This window comes from Megascapheus bottae, chromosome 6, assembly GCF_031878675.1.
Source record: "Megascapheus bottae isolate mThoBot1 chromosome 6, mThoBot2.hap1, whole genome shotgun sequence".
In the NCBI taxonomy this organism is placed as follows: Eukaryota; Metazoa; Chordata; class Mammalia; order Rodentia; family Geomyidae; genus Megascapheus; species Megascapheus bottae.
This window is the reverse complement of record NC_143514.1, coordinates 50,524,537-50,541,169: the sequence shown is the minus strand read 5'-3', so window position 1 is coordinate 50,541,169 and position 16,633 is coordinate 50,524,537. Positions and strand designations below refer to the sequence as shown.

Genomic DNA, 16,633 nt, shown 5'->3' with positions numbered 1-16,633 from the left:
CGCTGAAATAACACAGACCGCCAAGGGGTTGTTCGAACAGTTCCAGTACTACATTTCCTCCTTGAACAACTTAAAAGGCTTGCTGATGACCTTTGTTGGTCTAGGAATGTTGCTCTGACTGGCCTAAGACAGGGCCTTCAGCTTGATCTGAAGAAGTTCCCCATGACGAATAAAGAAGAGTCAGCGATCCACCCAACCTAAGACAGGCGGGTTTGCTTCTTTTAAAATAAAGACAGGGGAGGGCTGGGAGTTTGGCCTAGTGGTAGAATGATTTGCCTAGCATGCACAAAGATCCTGATTCAATTCCTCAGTACCACGTACATAGAAAAAAGCCAGAAGTGGTGCTGAGGCTCCAGTGGTAGAACTCTAGCCTTGAGAAAGTCCAAGGACAGGGCTCAGGCTCTGAGCTCAAGTCCAGGACTGGCAAAAAATAAATAAATAAATAAATAAATAAATAAATAAATAAATAAATAAATAAATAAAGACAGGGGAAATGTTGGGGGCCAAGTGTAGGGTCAGAATGACCTTGAACCTACATAACTGGTTACACAAGGAAGTAAGCTGTCATCATGATGACTTTGGGCTATGTCAATCACTTCTCATTTAACTTATCTAAGACTTGATTGCTGTTTTGTTTGAATGTAACCCCTGGCAGTTTCTTGGTTTTAAGAAAAGTATTTAAGATTGGAACTTGAAATAAACAGGGCTACAGTCTTAAGCTCACAGCCTTCTTGAGCTGCTGACTTGGGCTGTAGTCCTCCTGACCCTCTAACCGGCCCCCCCCAAAAAAAAACCCACTAGAAAATACAAAGCAATCTATGGTGATAGAAACAGGAAGTGGTTTTCGGGCAGGAAGCCAGGTGGAAGACAGGAGGTAGGACGGCAATGGGGCACTACATGTATGACATCTTCAATTCTTATCTGAACATAGCAATTAATTCAGAAATATTTGCTAAGTAAGTGTATACCCCAGGTGTTCCATAATGTCCTTATAACAGCGTCTCTACTGCCTTATTTATGCTCTGGCCAAATCAAAGGCAACTAGTCTTCCAAATTATGCATTCTATTGTATAACTTAGAGCTGAAATTTTACTGCAAAGTCCACCTCACAATTCTTTTTATTTACTTTAGTTAAATTATGTTTGCATTTGCCACTTCTGTAATATAAAACATATTGTTTCCATTATGGCAAATTATGCATTAGTATCTTTTATACCCAGTTAGAAAAGTATTTCCAAGGATACTATAATGACAGAAATGTTCTCAATCTAGATTGTAATGTAGTAGCCACTAACATGTTATTACTGACTAAAGATATATCTAGTATATGAAAACTTAATATTTTAATTTCATTTAACTTTTTTTTTTTTTTTGCCAGTCCTGGGCTTGAGTTCAGAGTCTGAGCACTGTCCTTGGATTTTCTCAAGGCTAGAGCTTTACACTTGAGCCTCAGCACCACTTCTGACTTTTTTCTATGTATGTGGTACCGAAGAATCGAACCCGGGTCTTCATACATGCTAGGCAAGCACTCTACCAGTAGGCCAAATTCCAGGCCTTAACTTATTTTAATTGAAAAGCTACAGACACCTAATAGATACACTATTAGTTAGCTCAAATCAAAATCAAAGTTCCTTAAAAACCAATATATATGAACTTGATTACATTCCTTTTAGCCTTTACCACAACAACCTACAAATATAGGCATCTGATAATTATTAGTGCTTGGAAACTCATCAAAAACTTTAAAGAAAAAATATTTTAAAATTAGAAAATATATATTCAACAAAAATTCAAATAACACAGTCCAAGTAGTTATAATTTAAAAAAAAACTTACCAAAACATCTTTTACATACTAAATCAAGTATTTCCCGAAATCGGTTTGTCATCGGTGGTAGAGGTTTTAAGTCAATTTTCCTGAAATCTTCTGGGCAATCATTTTTTGAGTGACCATCCTTTTTGCAGATACTGCATACTATCGTTGGTGGCTATTCAGAGGTAAAAATAAGTCTAATCATCTAATAAACTTTTGGGAAACTTCACCATTCAGAAAGCAGATCCAAAAAGAATACTTTAACTCAATTCTGATAATCTATACATTTTAAAGTTTATGCTAAAAAGTAAATGAAATGCAATCAACTCAAACTTTTTTGGGTCAACTGCTTTTTTCCCCAATGAAAACAGTATCATAAGCAAGCTAAAAAAAAGAAAACAAAAAACACCTCTGGGCTTGGGTGCTGTCCCTGAGCTTTTTCAGTCAAGACTAATGCTCTACTACATTGAGTCATAGTACCACTTCCATAAACAAATTAAGCTGAAGATACACGATACAGAAAATAAAAGAGGGTCTGGGAGTGTGGCCTAGTGGTAGAGTGGCCTAACATGCACGAAGCCTTGAGTTCAATTACTCAGTATCACATACACAGAAGTGGTTCTGTGGCTCAAGTGGTAAAGCGCTAGCCTTGGGAAATCTCAGTGAGTTCAAGCCCTAGGATTAGTTTAAAAAAATTATTTTCTAGGCTTATATGCATTCTAATTTCTTTTTCATTCTGGATGCTTATATTTTGGTTACTTGTGTGTGAAAAAATATGAATTAACCAAAACTTTCCCACAATAGCAAAATAGGTTATTGGATTAGGGGCTTGACTTAAGTTGGAGACATGTTAAGCAAATGGGGAACATGAGTTGAGTCCTCATGGGGGTAAGGGAGAAGTAGAAGTTACCATTTATTGCTCATTAGTAGTATTTTCTACAATTTAAAAAGTTAAAAGTATAGAATAACCCACTTTGAAAATAGAAAAGTCATCTAACTCTAATAAAGGATAATACAAACTTGAAGAAAAACAATGGCAGAGAGAATCTGGATTATTCTTTTGTGGCTTCCACATTCCTGATCTTAGTTTGCCTCAACTATGCTTTGGTAAACAATGTTTCCACCACCAATCAAAAAAATTTTTTAAAAAGGAAGAAGAGCAGCAGCAGAAATAGCAGTAGGAGATTAAATTGCATACTATTAGAATATAAAACTTAATATTCTGCTTCAAAGAAAGTATGTGTAGAAAAATTGGGGCTGGGAACATGGCTCAGCAGTAGAGTGTGTGCTTAGCATGCATGAAGCCCTGAGTTTGATTTCTCAATACCATATACACAGAAAAAGCTCAAAGTGGTGCTGTGGCTCAAGTAATGGAGTGCTAGTCTGGTGAGCAAAAGCAGCTCAGGGACAGTGCCCAGACCCTGAGTTCAATTCCTAGCACTGGGAAAGAAAGAAAAAGAAAGGAGAGAGAGGGAAGAGAGGGAGGAACTCAAGTTTCCATATAAAATCTTAAATTATTTATAAACATATCCTACCTTGCCAGAAGTTAAAATAAACTTATCAAATACATAATGTAATTCCTGGGAGGGGAGATTTTCATCATCATTAAGGTCAAAAGTAACTTCTGCAGTTTTGCAGTTACAAGAGGTAGTAGTTATGTCGGTGCACACAATCTGATGTGAACTCTTTGTTTCTAAATTTGACCTGGAGTCCATTCTAGCAGATTTGTCTGGGTCAGGGGACCCACTGCAATTACACTGGCTCAGCTCCTTCTTTAAAGTTTCTGAAGGTGCTAAATCACCTTGTTTCATAACTGATTTTGGCTCTAATTCACTTCTTTTGCTGGCAGTAGTAAGAGAAGATTCCTGTCCATGGTCAGGCAAACTTCGATCATTTGCCAACAAATTGTCATTGTCAATAATACATCTCTGTGATGTACTTTCCATCTCATCATATTTATCAGGTTGGCCTCTTTCTGCATGTACTTTTTCTGTGTTTTCCCCATGCAGAATGCAACAGTTGGTTGCCATACTGTCAGACTTCACTGGTTTCTTACTGATTATTTTCCCTTTCTCTTTTTTCTTGAAATCTACTGTAGACTTATTTCCACCCTTCCGCTGAGGACAGGCAAAATACCGATAAGCTGCCCTGAATCTCTCCACAACGTATTCATAAACAAGCTGGCTGTTTAAGCTTCGTGCAACATTCCTTTTGAAAGAATACGGATCTAATAAAAAAGAAAGAAAGAAAGGAAACAGTCAATAATGAAATCCCTATTTAAAAATTGCATCTCCAAGGCCATACAAACAGATCTGAAGTGTTAAGACAATTATCAGAATATGTTTTCCCAATGTTTTATTAACCTAGGGTCCCAATGAGAGTCCCTAAAAATTGGAGAAAACAACAGCAACATCTTTTCCTTTGTTTATTCTAGAAATAAAAAGCTAAAAAATTTTTTAAATAAAGTAGATAACTAATAAACATACAGTTAAAATCAACTCAGTAATTACATTTTTGATGAAGTAACTAGAATTATGCCACCATGCCTCCTGACACATTTTACTGAGTGAAGATTTTCAATCTTGAAGACCTATTAATAATATTCTCTTGTCAGAATACAACTGATGTTCTTTCTTACTTTTTTATTTATTATTATATAAAGTGATATACAAAGGGGTTACAGTTACATAAGTCAAACAGAGAGTACTTTGTGGGAGGGAGGGGGCAGTCCTGGGGCTTGAACTCAGCCTGTGCACTGTCCTTGGACTTTTACAAGGCTACTACTGCTACTACTATACTTGAACCACAGCACCACTTCTAGTTCTTTTTATGTATGTGATACCAAGAAACCGAACCCGGGGATTCCTGCATGCTAGGTAAGCACTCTACCACTAGGCCACACTCCCAGCCCGAGAGTACATGTACATATCTTTTTGAAAAATGTCATTCCTATCCCTTATTCCCCTCTCCAGGTTTCCCCCTCGCATTCATAACCACAAGTTATATACTTAATTTTCAACCTAGTGTATAATGAGTACCACAAATGTACTTATTTGCCTTTTGTTCCTCCATTTCTTTGTTCCCCCTTTCCTTCCAAAAGACAGATAAACAAACAGAAAACAAAAACAGCAAAAAAAGAAAGAAAGAAAGAAACCTCCTTTCCAATTCCTAGAGTTAATTTCAACTGATGTTCTTGAGATTTGCTGTAAGACTTTGTCAGCTATTTCATTTAGCTTATCCTCAAGATAAAATTAAGAATAGGTAGGACAGGGAATTTGGCCTAGTGGTAGAGTGCTTGCCTAACATGCAGGAAGACCTGGGTTCGATTGCTCGGTACCACATATATAGAAAAAGCTGGAAATGTCAGCACAGTGGCTGACACCTGTAATCCTAGTTACTCAGGAAGCTAAGATCTGAGGATCACAGTTCAAATCCAGCCCAGGCACAAAAGGACCTGAGACTCTTATCTCCAATTAACCTCAAGAAAACAAGAAGCGGGGCTTGGCTCAAGGGTAGGGTGGTAGCCTTGAGCTGAAGAGCTAAGGGACAGAGCCCAGGCCGAGTTCAAGCCCCATGACCCACAAAAAATAAAGAAAAAGAAAAAGCTGGAAATGGTGCTGTGACTCAAGTGGTAGAACTCTAGCCTTGAGAAAGTCCAATGACAGTGCCCAGGCCCTGAGTTCAAGCCCCAGGATCGGCAAGAAAAAGAAAAAAATGGGGGAGGGGATTAGATATGTGGCACAAAAAAGCTAAACCCTAAATGAACTACAACACATCATCTCACCTTCAATGGCTATTCGTCTTTTAGGCCAGTTTTTATTCTCTCTTGTAATAATATCTTGTATTCTCACACATATGACATATTCCTCCAAAGCAAAATCCAGTGTGTAAAATTTTAGCAGCTCTAGCCATAACTGTCCCAAGGATACCGGATTTGGTATTTCCAATGTTAAAGGAGACTGGAAAAGAAAGAACACTTTTTATTTAAGCTTCACAAAATGTAAAATCAGTGAATTTTCAGTTAGAAAATCTTTGAGATTGTTTCCTAAAACTGAGGCATAAAGAAATGTTTTCTAAGTTCTTCTCCACTCAACTATTCCCAACTTTTTTTTTTTTTTTTTTGCCAGTCCTGGAGCTTGAACTCAGGGTCTTGACACTATCCTTGGACACTTTTTATTCATGCTTAGTAGTGCTCTGCCACTTGAGCCACAGAACTACTTCTGGCTTTTTCTGTGTATGTGGTACCAAGGAATCGAACTCAGGGTTTATTGCATGTTAGGCAAGCACACTACCACTAGGCCACTCTTTTGGCCCCTATTCCTAACTTTGACTGTACATTTCACAATGCAGTGAGTATATGCAGTAATACCTGAATTTCACCACTCCTACTTTCCAAGAATCCAATTTAAATGACCTTGGCTATTCAATTGGGTACTAGAATTTTTGAAGTTCCATACTGTGACTCTTATGAACCAACAAGTCACAAATATCTAGGAAAAAAAGTACTACAGCTCCTTACTACAATACTTACTTTAAAAATTAAGTGACTATTCTGAATTTTCAAATCTTCCTACATATAGCAACCGATTCTTTAGAACCCACTAGTATCCCTGGTACTATGCTGATGATGTCATAAAACAGTGAGAACTTGGGCTAGGAATGCAGCTTAGTAGAAAGAGTGCTTGGCTAGCATGTATGAAGCCCTGGGTTTGATTCCTCAGTAGCACATAAACATTAAAGGCTAGAAGTGGGACTGTAGGTCAATTGGTAGAGTACTAGCCATGGGCACAGAGAAGCTCAAGGACAGAGACCAGGCCCTGAGTTCATCAAGCCTAGGACTGGCAAAACAGAAACAACAACAGCCAAAAAAAAAAAAAAAAAAAGTAGAACTCAAACACATACTACTACTCTTCCAGGAACAGAATATAAATTAACCAATCTATGAAGTAGATATCATTGGGAAAGAATCCAACTCGACACCACCTGGCTAACTGTTCATGTAGAGAATCACTGGACTATAATGCCACTCAAATAAGATTAAAGTTCTACTTTGTAGACTATTAGGACAGGGAAAGATCATTTTAAACAAAGGCTACATAGTAGGAACTCTGTTAATGGAATCAAAACACAAAATGTAATGCTTAATTCTATAGGAATAAGCTAGATGAAGACTGATTAAAAGAGGCCATGATACAGCATAAAGACATGAAACTTATATTCAATTCAAATTATTCATTGGGGGGCCGGGAGTTTGGCCTAGTGGTAGAGTGCTTGCCTAGCATGCATGAAGACCCGGGTTCGATTCCTCGGTACCACATACATAGAAAAAAGCCGGAAGTGGTGCTGAGGCTCAAGTGGTAGAGCTCTAGCCTTGAGAAAATCCAAGGACAGTGCTCAGGCCCTGAGCTCAAGCCCAGGACTGGCAAAAAAAAAAAAAAAAAAAAAATTATTCATTGGATACTACTGTGTACCAGATAGTATGTTACACACTTGGGATATATCTTTCAGAAACAAAGATTCTTACTCCCATAGGCTCCCTTTCCAGAAAAAGATGACATATACACTTAATAGGTAAATTACATAGTTCAGGTATAGAGAGGAAAAAGTTGAGTAAGATAAAAAAAGAGTTGTTAAGGGGCTTGGGAGCATGGCCTAGTGAGAATGCTTGCCTAGCACGCACAAAGCCCATGAGAAAGCTCAAGGACAGTGCCCAGGCCATGGCCCTGACACTGGCAATGGCAAAAAAAAAAAGGGGGGGGGAGAGGGATTGTTAATATAGGAGAAGAAAGTTTACATTGTAAAACTGAGTAATCAGAATCAGATTTTTGAGAAAGTATGGAACTGAAAAAAAGATAAAAATGCTAAAGAAATGAGGAACAAACAAACAATGTAAACTAGCTTTAATAACTGTTAGGACAACCATTCTGTTTGTTGTATTACTGAGAGTGGATTACTAGTAGGGGCAAGTTCAAATGAAGTGGTATTTCTTAGAAGACTATGGCCATAATACAAGTCAGAAATGATAGTGACTAAGACCAGGATGGTAATGATGGAAGTGCTGAGAGGTAATCAGATTCTGGACATATTTTGAACAGATACATATCCAGAATCGCTTCATGATACAGGATATTAAATTAAGAGATGCTTTGACTGAATAGCTGAAATGAGGAACAATTATCAACTGAGATCAGAAAATTTCATTTCAAACAAATGTGAAAGAAGATTAGATTACATGTAGTTTTAGACATTTAAAACTAAATAAGTAGCCAGGCGTGGTGGCTCACACCTGTCATCCTAGCTACTCAGGAGGCTGAGATGTGAGGATCATGGTTCAAAGCCAGGCCCGGCACAAAAGGACCTTTGACTCTCATCTCCAATTAACCACCTCAAAACCCCTTCCCAAAGCAAAAGGCCTTAATTCTCTATCCAATCTGACAATATAATTCTCAGATACTAATATTCTGACCAAAGCCTAACTCCTACATGAAATTTTTAAAGATACAATAAATTACCTTGAAATGATTAAAACAATACAAATGTTACGAAATGAAGTGTAGGCTCATTAGAGAATCTAAGTATTAAAAAACTAAATCAACCACTCACTCTACAGATGAGGAAAACAAGTAAAGAGGTGTACTCAAGGTCAATCTACTAGTTTCAATTGAAGGCATTATAATTGCCATACATAGAAAATTCACATCCATCCTAGCCCCTTCCCCAGGAAAAAAATTTTTTAAAAAGCTTACTTTGCCATGTTTTTCCTTCATGGCATAACTTTGGTTGTCTGTTCCTGTCTTCTTGGTATCATCTTTTGGTTGGTCTGACTTAGCTTTATTTTCATCAGTAACTGAGTTTTTCTCAGTTGCACAACTTGAATTATATTCCCATTTCACAAACTTCTCTTCTATGATGCCCTTCAGCTGAAAGTCATCCATTCTTTTGGGGTCAAAGCCTTCAATCTATAAAAAGGCATTCCAAATTGGTAGTTAAAAAATCATTTTAGAAAAAGAAAAAAGAAAAGTCGAGACAAAGTAGAATTCTGCCTTAAAATGTGTGATCAGAGCACTTTGAAAGAGCAAATTACATATATATAACATATATGTTATACAGTTATAGTTATATATACACATGCACATACATGCACACATACAGACACATTTACAACAAACTTATCCTTACCCAACTTCCAAGTAAGCAAGGGAGAAGAGGGGGTTTTCTTTGTTGTAAAAAAAACATCACCATTAAAGCAAAACAGTAAGAAGGGATTCCACCATCAGTTTGGGAGTCAATATAGCACAACTGTAAAATCAAAAGAAAAAATCTTAGCTTTCGCAATAAAAGTAGCCTGGTTTTATAGCCATTATAAAAAAGTTACCAATTAAAAATATTAAGAGCAAGCTGGGCACAGTGGCTAACGCCTGTAACCCTAACTACTCTGGAGGCTGAGATCCGATGATCAAGGTTCAAAGCCAGCCCGGGCACAAAAGGACCTCAGACTCATATCCAATTGACCTCTAGAAAAGGGGAAGCGGGGCTTGGCTTAAGGGTAGGGTGGTATCCTAGAGCTGAAGATCTCAGGGACACTGTCCAGGCTCAGAGGTAGGACAGCCTTGAGCTGAAGAGCTCAGAGACAGCACCCAGGCCGAGTTCAAGCTCCATGACTCACAAAAATATAAAAATATTAAAGCATTATGAAATTTCTATTCTTATATACAGCCACTAACATAGTAACTGTCTTTCCATTTATTTATGTATATACATATACATACTGTACTTAAATGGAATTGAATAGAGTGCTTTTACTGTGACATTTTAAAATATTTGTTCTTTTCTCTCCCTTTACTTCTGTCTCACTATTAGCAATCTTCTATATACTCTGCCATGCTTTTTACTAAGTTCAAACACATTCTATTTTATATACCATTTGTTATCACCATTTTAATAAAAATAGTAGCTTCTAGACATTTTCGTATGTATTACCCTTCTCCCTTAGCAAACTGTGAAGTTCCTCCACGTCAATTAGCACAAATATAACACATTCTTTTTATTTCACTGCTTTTTTGTTATTGAGCTTTAATTCAGGGACTGAGCACTGTCCCTGAGCTCTTTTTGCTCAAGATCAGCACTCTACATCTTTTGACACAAAATTTTATGGTGTTAGTTGGAGGTAAGAATCGCAAGAAATTTCCTGACCAGGCTGGGCTGACTCAGCCTTCTGAGTAGTTAGGATTACAGGGGTAAGGCACCAACATCTGGCTTTAGTTTTATATTCACACATCCTTTTAAGTAGGTGATTTATACTTTATGACCTGAGTGGCTATTCTATCGGTCAGGAACAGTCACACTTAGTTCCCAATTTCTGCCACTTCAAATAATGTTCAATGTTTTTTCTTATATAAAGTACCAAATGGGGGGGGGAGGGAAATGGGGACCAAGACATGTGGAAGGGTATCAATGTATGTGAATTAATGTACCTTCTATCTGGCAAATATCATGTAACCCCTTTATTAAATACAATAAAAAATATTTAAAAAAAATAAAAAACAAAAAAATAAAGTACCAAATATTGTAGCACTTATTTCTATTAGCTGTGTTTCCAGGAATGCATTTACTGAATTTTTAAGAAATATACTTTTAAATTCTGATAAATACTGTGAGATTATTTTCCAAAAGCAGAGAATTTCTACGTTTTACAAATATATTGCATACATACAAACTTCTAACACCATGTACTGAAATTGTCAACAAGTAAGATATAATATTTGATAACTGCTTCAATTTGCATGTCCTTGACTCTAATGAAGCTATGCGATTTTCATGTTAATCAACCAATTGGATTACTGTTGCTAAGATTACAGGTATGTACTGCCTTGCAAAAAAGCTTAGTGAAGTTTTACAGTAATAAAGGAAACTGCCATTCATTGATCTTACTTCCTGAATTCTTTTGGCTATTTTCTTTCCATATGAACTTAAAGAACATTTTTATTACATACATGAAAATTGATGTAAAAAAACGTATTTTAAGGTTATCTCCAGACCCAAGAATTTGCTATGTTCACATTCTGAAAATTAAGACTTTTTTTGTCTGAGACCAGGAGTTAAACTTGGTATTTAATAATTTTGTTCATGGGCTAGCATTCTACCACCTGAGCCACACCTCAAAAATGAAACTTTTCAAACACTAGCACAGAAAATCAGAAGTGGTGCTCAAGGTAGAGTGCTAGCCCTGAGAAAGCTCAAGGACAGTGCCCAGACCCTGAGGTCAAGACCCAGGACTGGCAAAAAAAAAAAAAAACAAACAACTTTATTTTCACTGAGCACTGGTTGCCTGTAATCCTAGCTACTCAAGAGGCTGAAATCTGAGGATCATGGTTCGAAGCCAACCTGGGCAGAAGTTCCCAAGAGGCTATTATCTCCAATTAACAATTCAAAAACAAAAAGTGGCACTGTGGCTCAAGTGTTAGAGCACTGACACCAATTCCAAAAACACACCCTTTATTTTCATGACCACAGAACTATCACAGAATTTTTTGTCAGTAAAGGAACTACTTTGTCCCGTGTGCTATGATCTTCGATGTCAGTATAAAAAAAAAAAAAAAAGAAAGAGGACCGGGAGTTTGGCCTAGTGGTTAAAGTGCTTGCCTAGCATGCATGAAAACCCGGGTTCGATTCCTCGGTACCACATACATAGAAAAAAGCCGGAAGTGGTGCTGAGGCTCAAGTGGTACAGCTCTAGCCTTGAGAAAGTCTAAGAACAGTGCTCAGGCCCTGAGCTCAAGCCCAGGACTGGCAAAAGAAAAAAAAGAAAAAAAAAAAAAAAAAGATTATCTTAAGTGTTAGGAACTTTTTATTCTGCCCTACTTACCTTAGCCCAATAGCGAAAGGCTAACACCAAGGGAGTAAAGACAGGTTCCATTTTGCCAAGAGCAGCAAGTAATTCAGTAGTGAGACATGCCATATCATTTCCCGCACTCACTCTACAAAGTAAGCCACTGTGAATGAGAAAGAAAGTTTCACTGTGTTGAATGATGCCTTAAACAGCAGGATACTTCACAGGGTGCCAGTGGCTCATGCCTTCAATCCTAGTTACTCAGGAAACTGAGATCTGAAGATAGTGGTTTGAAGCCAGCCCGGGCAGAAAAGTTCCTGTGAGATGCTAATCTCCAAATTACTACTCAAAAACCAGAAGTGGAACTGTGGCTCAAAGCGGTAAAGCAAATAGCCTTGAGCAAAAGAGCTCAGTGACAGTACCCAGGCTCTGAGTGGAAGCCCCACAACCAAAAAAAAAAAATAATAATACTTGAAATTCTGTAGCTACTTTTTCAACACACTTTAATACCAATAGCAGGCATGGTGACTCACTTCTGTAATCCTAGCTACTAAGGAGAATGAAATCTGAGGATTAAGACTCAAAGCTAGCCCAGGCACAAAAAGAGAGAATCTTATCTCCAATTAACCTCTAGAAAACAGAAGTGGGGCTTGACTCAAGGGTAGGGCAGTAGCCTTGAACTGAAGAGCTCAGGAACAGCACTCAGGCCAAGTTCAAGCCCCATAACAAAAAAAGCAAACAAAAAAGTCTAGGGGCTGGTCTTGATGGCTAATGCCTGTAATACCAGCTACTCAGGAAGCTGAGATCTGAGGATCTCAGTTTAAAGCTAGCTCAGGCACTAAAGACCTTGAGACTCTTATCTCTAATTAACCACTAGAAAACCAGAAGTAGGGCTGTGGCTCAAGGGGTAGGATGGTAGCCTTGAGGTAAAGAGCTCAGGGATAATGCCTAGGCCCAGAGTTCAAGCCTCATGACCCACCAAAAAAAAAGTATTTTTTTCACTGTTACCAACCTTTTTCGATCCTTGCATACCACAACAGGAACTTTAGCATGAAAGTCAGATTCCACATCTATATATAATACTGAAGAAAAAGAAAAGTAAGCTATTGTCAACATTGTAAAAGAATTTATTCAATAGTTAAACATTCAGCAACACAATCCTTTTAAAAATCACTCTCATAGCTGGCTCAGTGGCACATGCCTGTAATCCTAGCTACTCAGGAGGCTGAGATCAGTGAAGCCAGCAGGGCACTAAAGTCTGAGACTTTTATCTCCAATTAATCCCACAAATGGGAATCTATCCTGTTTGTAAGTTAATATTTTCAGAGCTAATTCTGATAGCCTATTGTCCTGCTAATTAATGAAAAGTGTACCTCATACAGATGCCAAGGTGAAGCACATTTACAGCTTAGTCTTTTTCCATAATGCCCTTTGCCATATTAAATATAGATGGATTAACACCATTTAAATATAAAAACAGAAGGACTAACATTTCATTTGAATCTCAAAGTACTTGTTAGAATGATTTATTTTTTAAAAAGTGCTCCTTTGGGGCCGGGAGTTTGGCCTAGTGGTAGAGTGCTTGCCTAGCATGCATGAAGACCAGGTTCGATTCCTTGGTACCACATACTTAGAAAAAGCCAGAAGTGGTGCTGAGGCCTTGAGAAAAATCCAAGGACAGTGCTCAGGCCCTGAGCTTAAGCCCAGGACTGGCAAAAAAAAGAAAAACAAAACAAAAAAGTGCTGCTTTGTAGAGCACGACAAGTGAAATCATGTAAAAACTCGGTGTTTACATATATACATATATATGTATATGTATATGTTTTGTTTTTTTTGTGGTTGATGGGGCTTAAACTCTGGCCTGAGCGCTGTCCAGGAGCTCTACAACTCAAAACTACCACCTTGCCCCAGGGCCTGGGTGCTGACTTTGAGCTCTTTAGCTCAAGACTACTGCCCTATCCCACCAGCCATAGCCCCACTTCCCATTTTCTAGAGATTAATTGGAGGTAAGAGTCTCTTGGTCTTTTGTGCCTCAGCTGGCTTTGAACTGCGATCCTCAGATCTCAGCCTCTTGAGCAGCTAGTGTAACAGGCACAAGTCACCACACACGGCTAAAAACTAAAAACAAAAATGTGCTGGAAACTTATGTCAGAAATCTAACATGCATAGTAATTATGTCAATGAATAAGACACAAAGGGCTCAATGGGCATCTAGAACACAAATATACAATAAAAATTTTAGGGCCAGGAGTTTAGCCTAGTGGTAGAATACTTGCCTAGCATGCATGAAGACCCAGGTTCAATTCCTTGGTACCACATACATAGAAAAAAGCCAGAAATGGTGCTGTGGCCCACGTGGTAGAGCTCTAGCCTTGAGAAAGCCCAAGGACAGTGCCCAGGCCCTGAGTTCAAGGCCCAGGACTGGCAAAACAAACAAACAAACAAAAATTTATAGATGACAGGTCTCTAAAGGAGCAATGATACAAAGAAGGGTATAATTTTAAATAAAATTAAGCTAAAACAGCCACACCTGTAATCCTAGCAATTCAGGAGGCTGAGATATGAGTACCAAGGGTCAAAGCCAGGCAGGGCCCTTAAGTCCCTGAGACTCTTATCTCTAATTAACCACTAGAAAACTGGAAGTGGTGCTGTGGCTCAAGGGGTAAGGCAATAGCCTTGAGCTGAACAGCTCAGGGACAACGCCCAGGCCTAGAGTTCAAGCCCTACTGACCACAACAACAACAACAAAAAAGCTATATAAACCTTTATGATGTAAGACAATCTACTAGTGTATTATAGAGGAAAAGGTATATTTTAGTGTAGAGTGCTTGCTTAGCATGCATGAAGCCCTGGATTAGATTCCTTGGTACCACAAACACTGAAAAGGCTAGAAGTACTACTATGGTTCAAATAGTAGAGTGCTAACCTTGAGAAAAAAATAAATTAAGATCTATTTTAAACCGCTATGATAGACATCTAATTTAGTCTGAAGAGGAAAGAGCTGCACTTAAATTTCTGTGTAGGCAAATTAGTATTTATGAAACAAACTATTTTAAAATAACTTTATAGCATAAAATATATCAAATTCATTCCCTTCTCAGCATAAAAATTCATTCACTTCTCAGCATAATGGACAACAAGTATTAACAGCTGATAGGGCACATAAAAAAATGCAAAACGACTTTAAGATTAACATTAGAATCAATGAAAAAATAAGGCCTTAAAAATGTGCTATCTTGGGGATAGGGTGGGGGGAGAGGAAAATGGGAAAAAAACATGGGAGGGAATTGGGAGGGAAATGGGGAGAAAAACATGAGAAGGGGTATCAATGTGAGAAGTAATGCACCTACTATCTGGCAAATGTAACTGTAACCACTCTATACATTACCCCAATAATAATAAATTTTTTAAAAAAAAACCAAAACACCATGGGAGGAGTAACAATGTACAATAAGAACCTACCTGTACGTTACCCATACAAAATTAACTTTTGTTAGATATGCTATCTTCCTAACCAAATTGCAAATGTTTTAGCCATGTAAAGTACCTGACATGAAATTTAGAACAATAATAAAAAAACTGTACCAAAGACTAGTAATAGATGAGGGCTGAAAGGAAGCATGGCCTAGTGGTAGAGTGCTTGCCTAGCATGCACAAAGCCTTGGGTTCAATTCCTCGGTATCACATACATAGAAAAAGTCAGGAGTGGTACTGTAGCTGAAGTGGTAGAGTGCTAGCTTTCAGAAAGCTCAAGGACAGTGCCCAGACCCTCAAGCCCAAGATTAGCAAAAAAAAAAAAAGGAATAGGTGAAATAAAATTTAAAAATTATTAATTATGGTAATTTTGATCTAGCCAATAAACCAATTATCTTTTTGATATACCTAGTAAATATAATGAACATACACATATCTGTCCATATGTAATTAGCAATGACTCAAACATTCTAGTAGTTTAAACTTTAATTAGGTTAGACGTATTAGTACATGTGCCTTTAAAAAGACTGGGGGGGGGGAGGCCGCGGGGGGATATAGAGGGAGGGAGGGAGGGAGGGAGTACAGGAGGACTGAGGGAGGGAGGGACAGAGGGAGGGAAGTACTAAGGGAAGAAGGGAGAAACTCACCACTTTTTTTCAAAATTCCAAGCACTTGTATTAGAAGGTCTGGATGATTCATCTAAAAAATTTAAGATTAAATTAATATAGTAATTTCTAAGTAAAAGTAATAGATCATTTCAGAGTACTCAATCTTGGGCTAGGAATGTGACTTAGTGGTAGAATGCTTGCCTAGCATGCATGAAGCCCTAGGTTCGATACTTCAGTATCACATACACAGAAAAAGCTGGAAGTAGCATTATGGCTCAACTGGTAGAGTGCTAGCCTTGAGCAAAAGCAGCTCAGGAAGTGACCAAGCCATGAGTTCAACCCCTATTAAAAAACAAAACAACAACAACAACAAAAAAAAAACCCAGAGTGCTCAATCTTATTTAAGTAATAGTTAAATAAAATCACACTATATTTTAAAATTATAAAATCAAGATGGTACTTGCTTTTATGTCAATAAATTTTATGGAAGATTAAATATATAATAATTACTCTAAAATGACTCCTGAAATTAGTGTGTTCTTATAGTGACAAAGATTCTAAAATTTCACAGTGACATAAATGTAAAAAGAAACATGCTTGCTTACTAAATAATTATTAAAAAGAAGTTGAAGTCAGGTGCTGGTTGCTCACATCTGCAATCCTAGCTACTCAGGAAGCTGAGATCCAAGGATCAAGTTTGAGGCCAGCCCCAGGAGAAAAGTCTGTAAGATTCTTATCTCCAATTAACTAGCAAAAAGCCAGAAGTGGAACTGTAGTTCAGATTGTTGAACATCAGCCTTGAATAAAAAAAAAAAGCAGCTATTTACAGCACCCAGGCCCTGAGTTCAAGTCCAATTACTGGCAAAAAAAAAAAAAGTTGGTGAGGTAAGAACCTATAAAGTAAGTGGGCA

General features: G+C 37.7%; 1 protein-coding gene across 7 annotated transcripts in view; it reads right to left on the bottom strand.

Annotated features, from left to right (window-relative positions):
• Positions 1 to 16,633, bottom strand: part of Tut4 (terminal uridylyl transferase 4) — a 94,427-nt gene that overhangs the window by 37,312 nt on the left and 40,482 nt on the right. For all 7 annotated transcript variants that reach the window (XM_090334826.1, XM_090334827.1, XM_090334825.1 and 4 more), the window contains exons 8-15: positions 15,762 to 15,813; positions 12,653 to 12,722; positions 11,677 to 11,803; positions 8,991 to 9,110; positions 8,558 to 8,770; positions 5,596 to 5,770; positions 3,347 to 4,038; positions 1,836 to 1,986 (exon numbers count right to left, since the gene is read on the bottom strand). In XM_090334826.1, the coding sequence (XP_090190952.1) occupies positions 1,836 to 1,986; positions 3,347 to 4,038; positions 5,596 to 5,770; positions 8,558 to 8,770; positions 8,991 to 9,110; positions 11,677 to 11,803; positions 12,653 to 12,722; positions 15,762 to 15,813 (1,600 nt within the window). The remainder of the gene's footprint in view (positions 1 to 1,835; positions 1,987 to 3,346; positions 4,039 to 5,595; positions 5,771 to 8,557; positions 8,771 to 8,990; positions 9,111 to 11,676; positions 11,804 to 12,652; positions 12,723 to 15,761; positions 15,814 to 16,633) is intronic.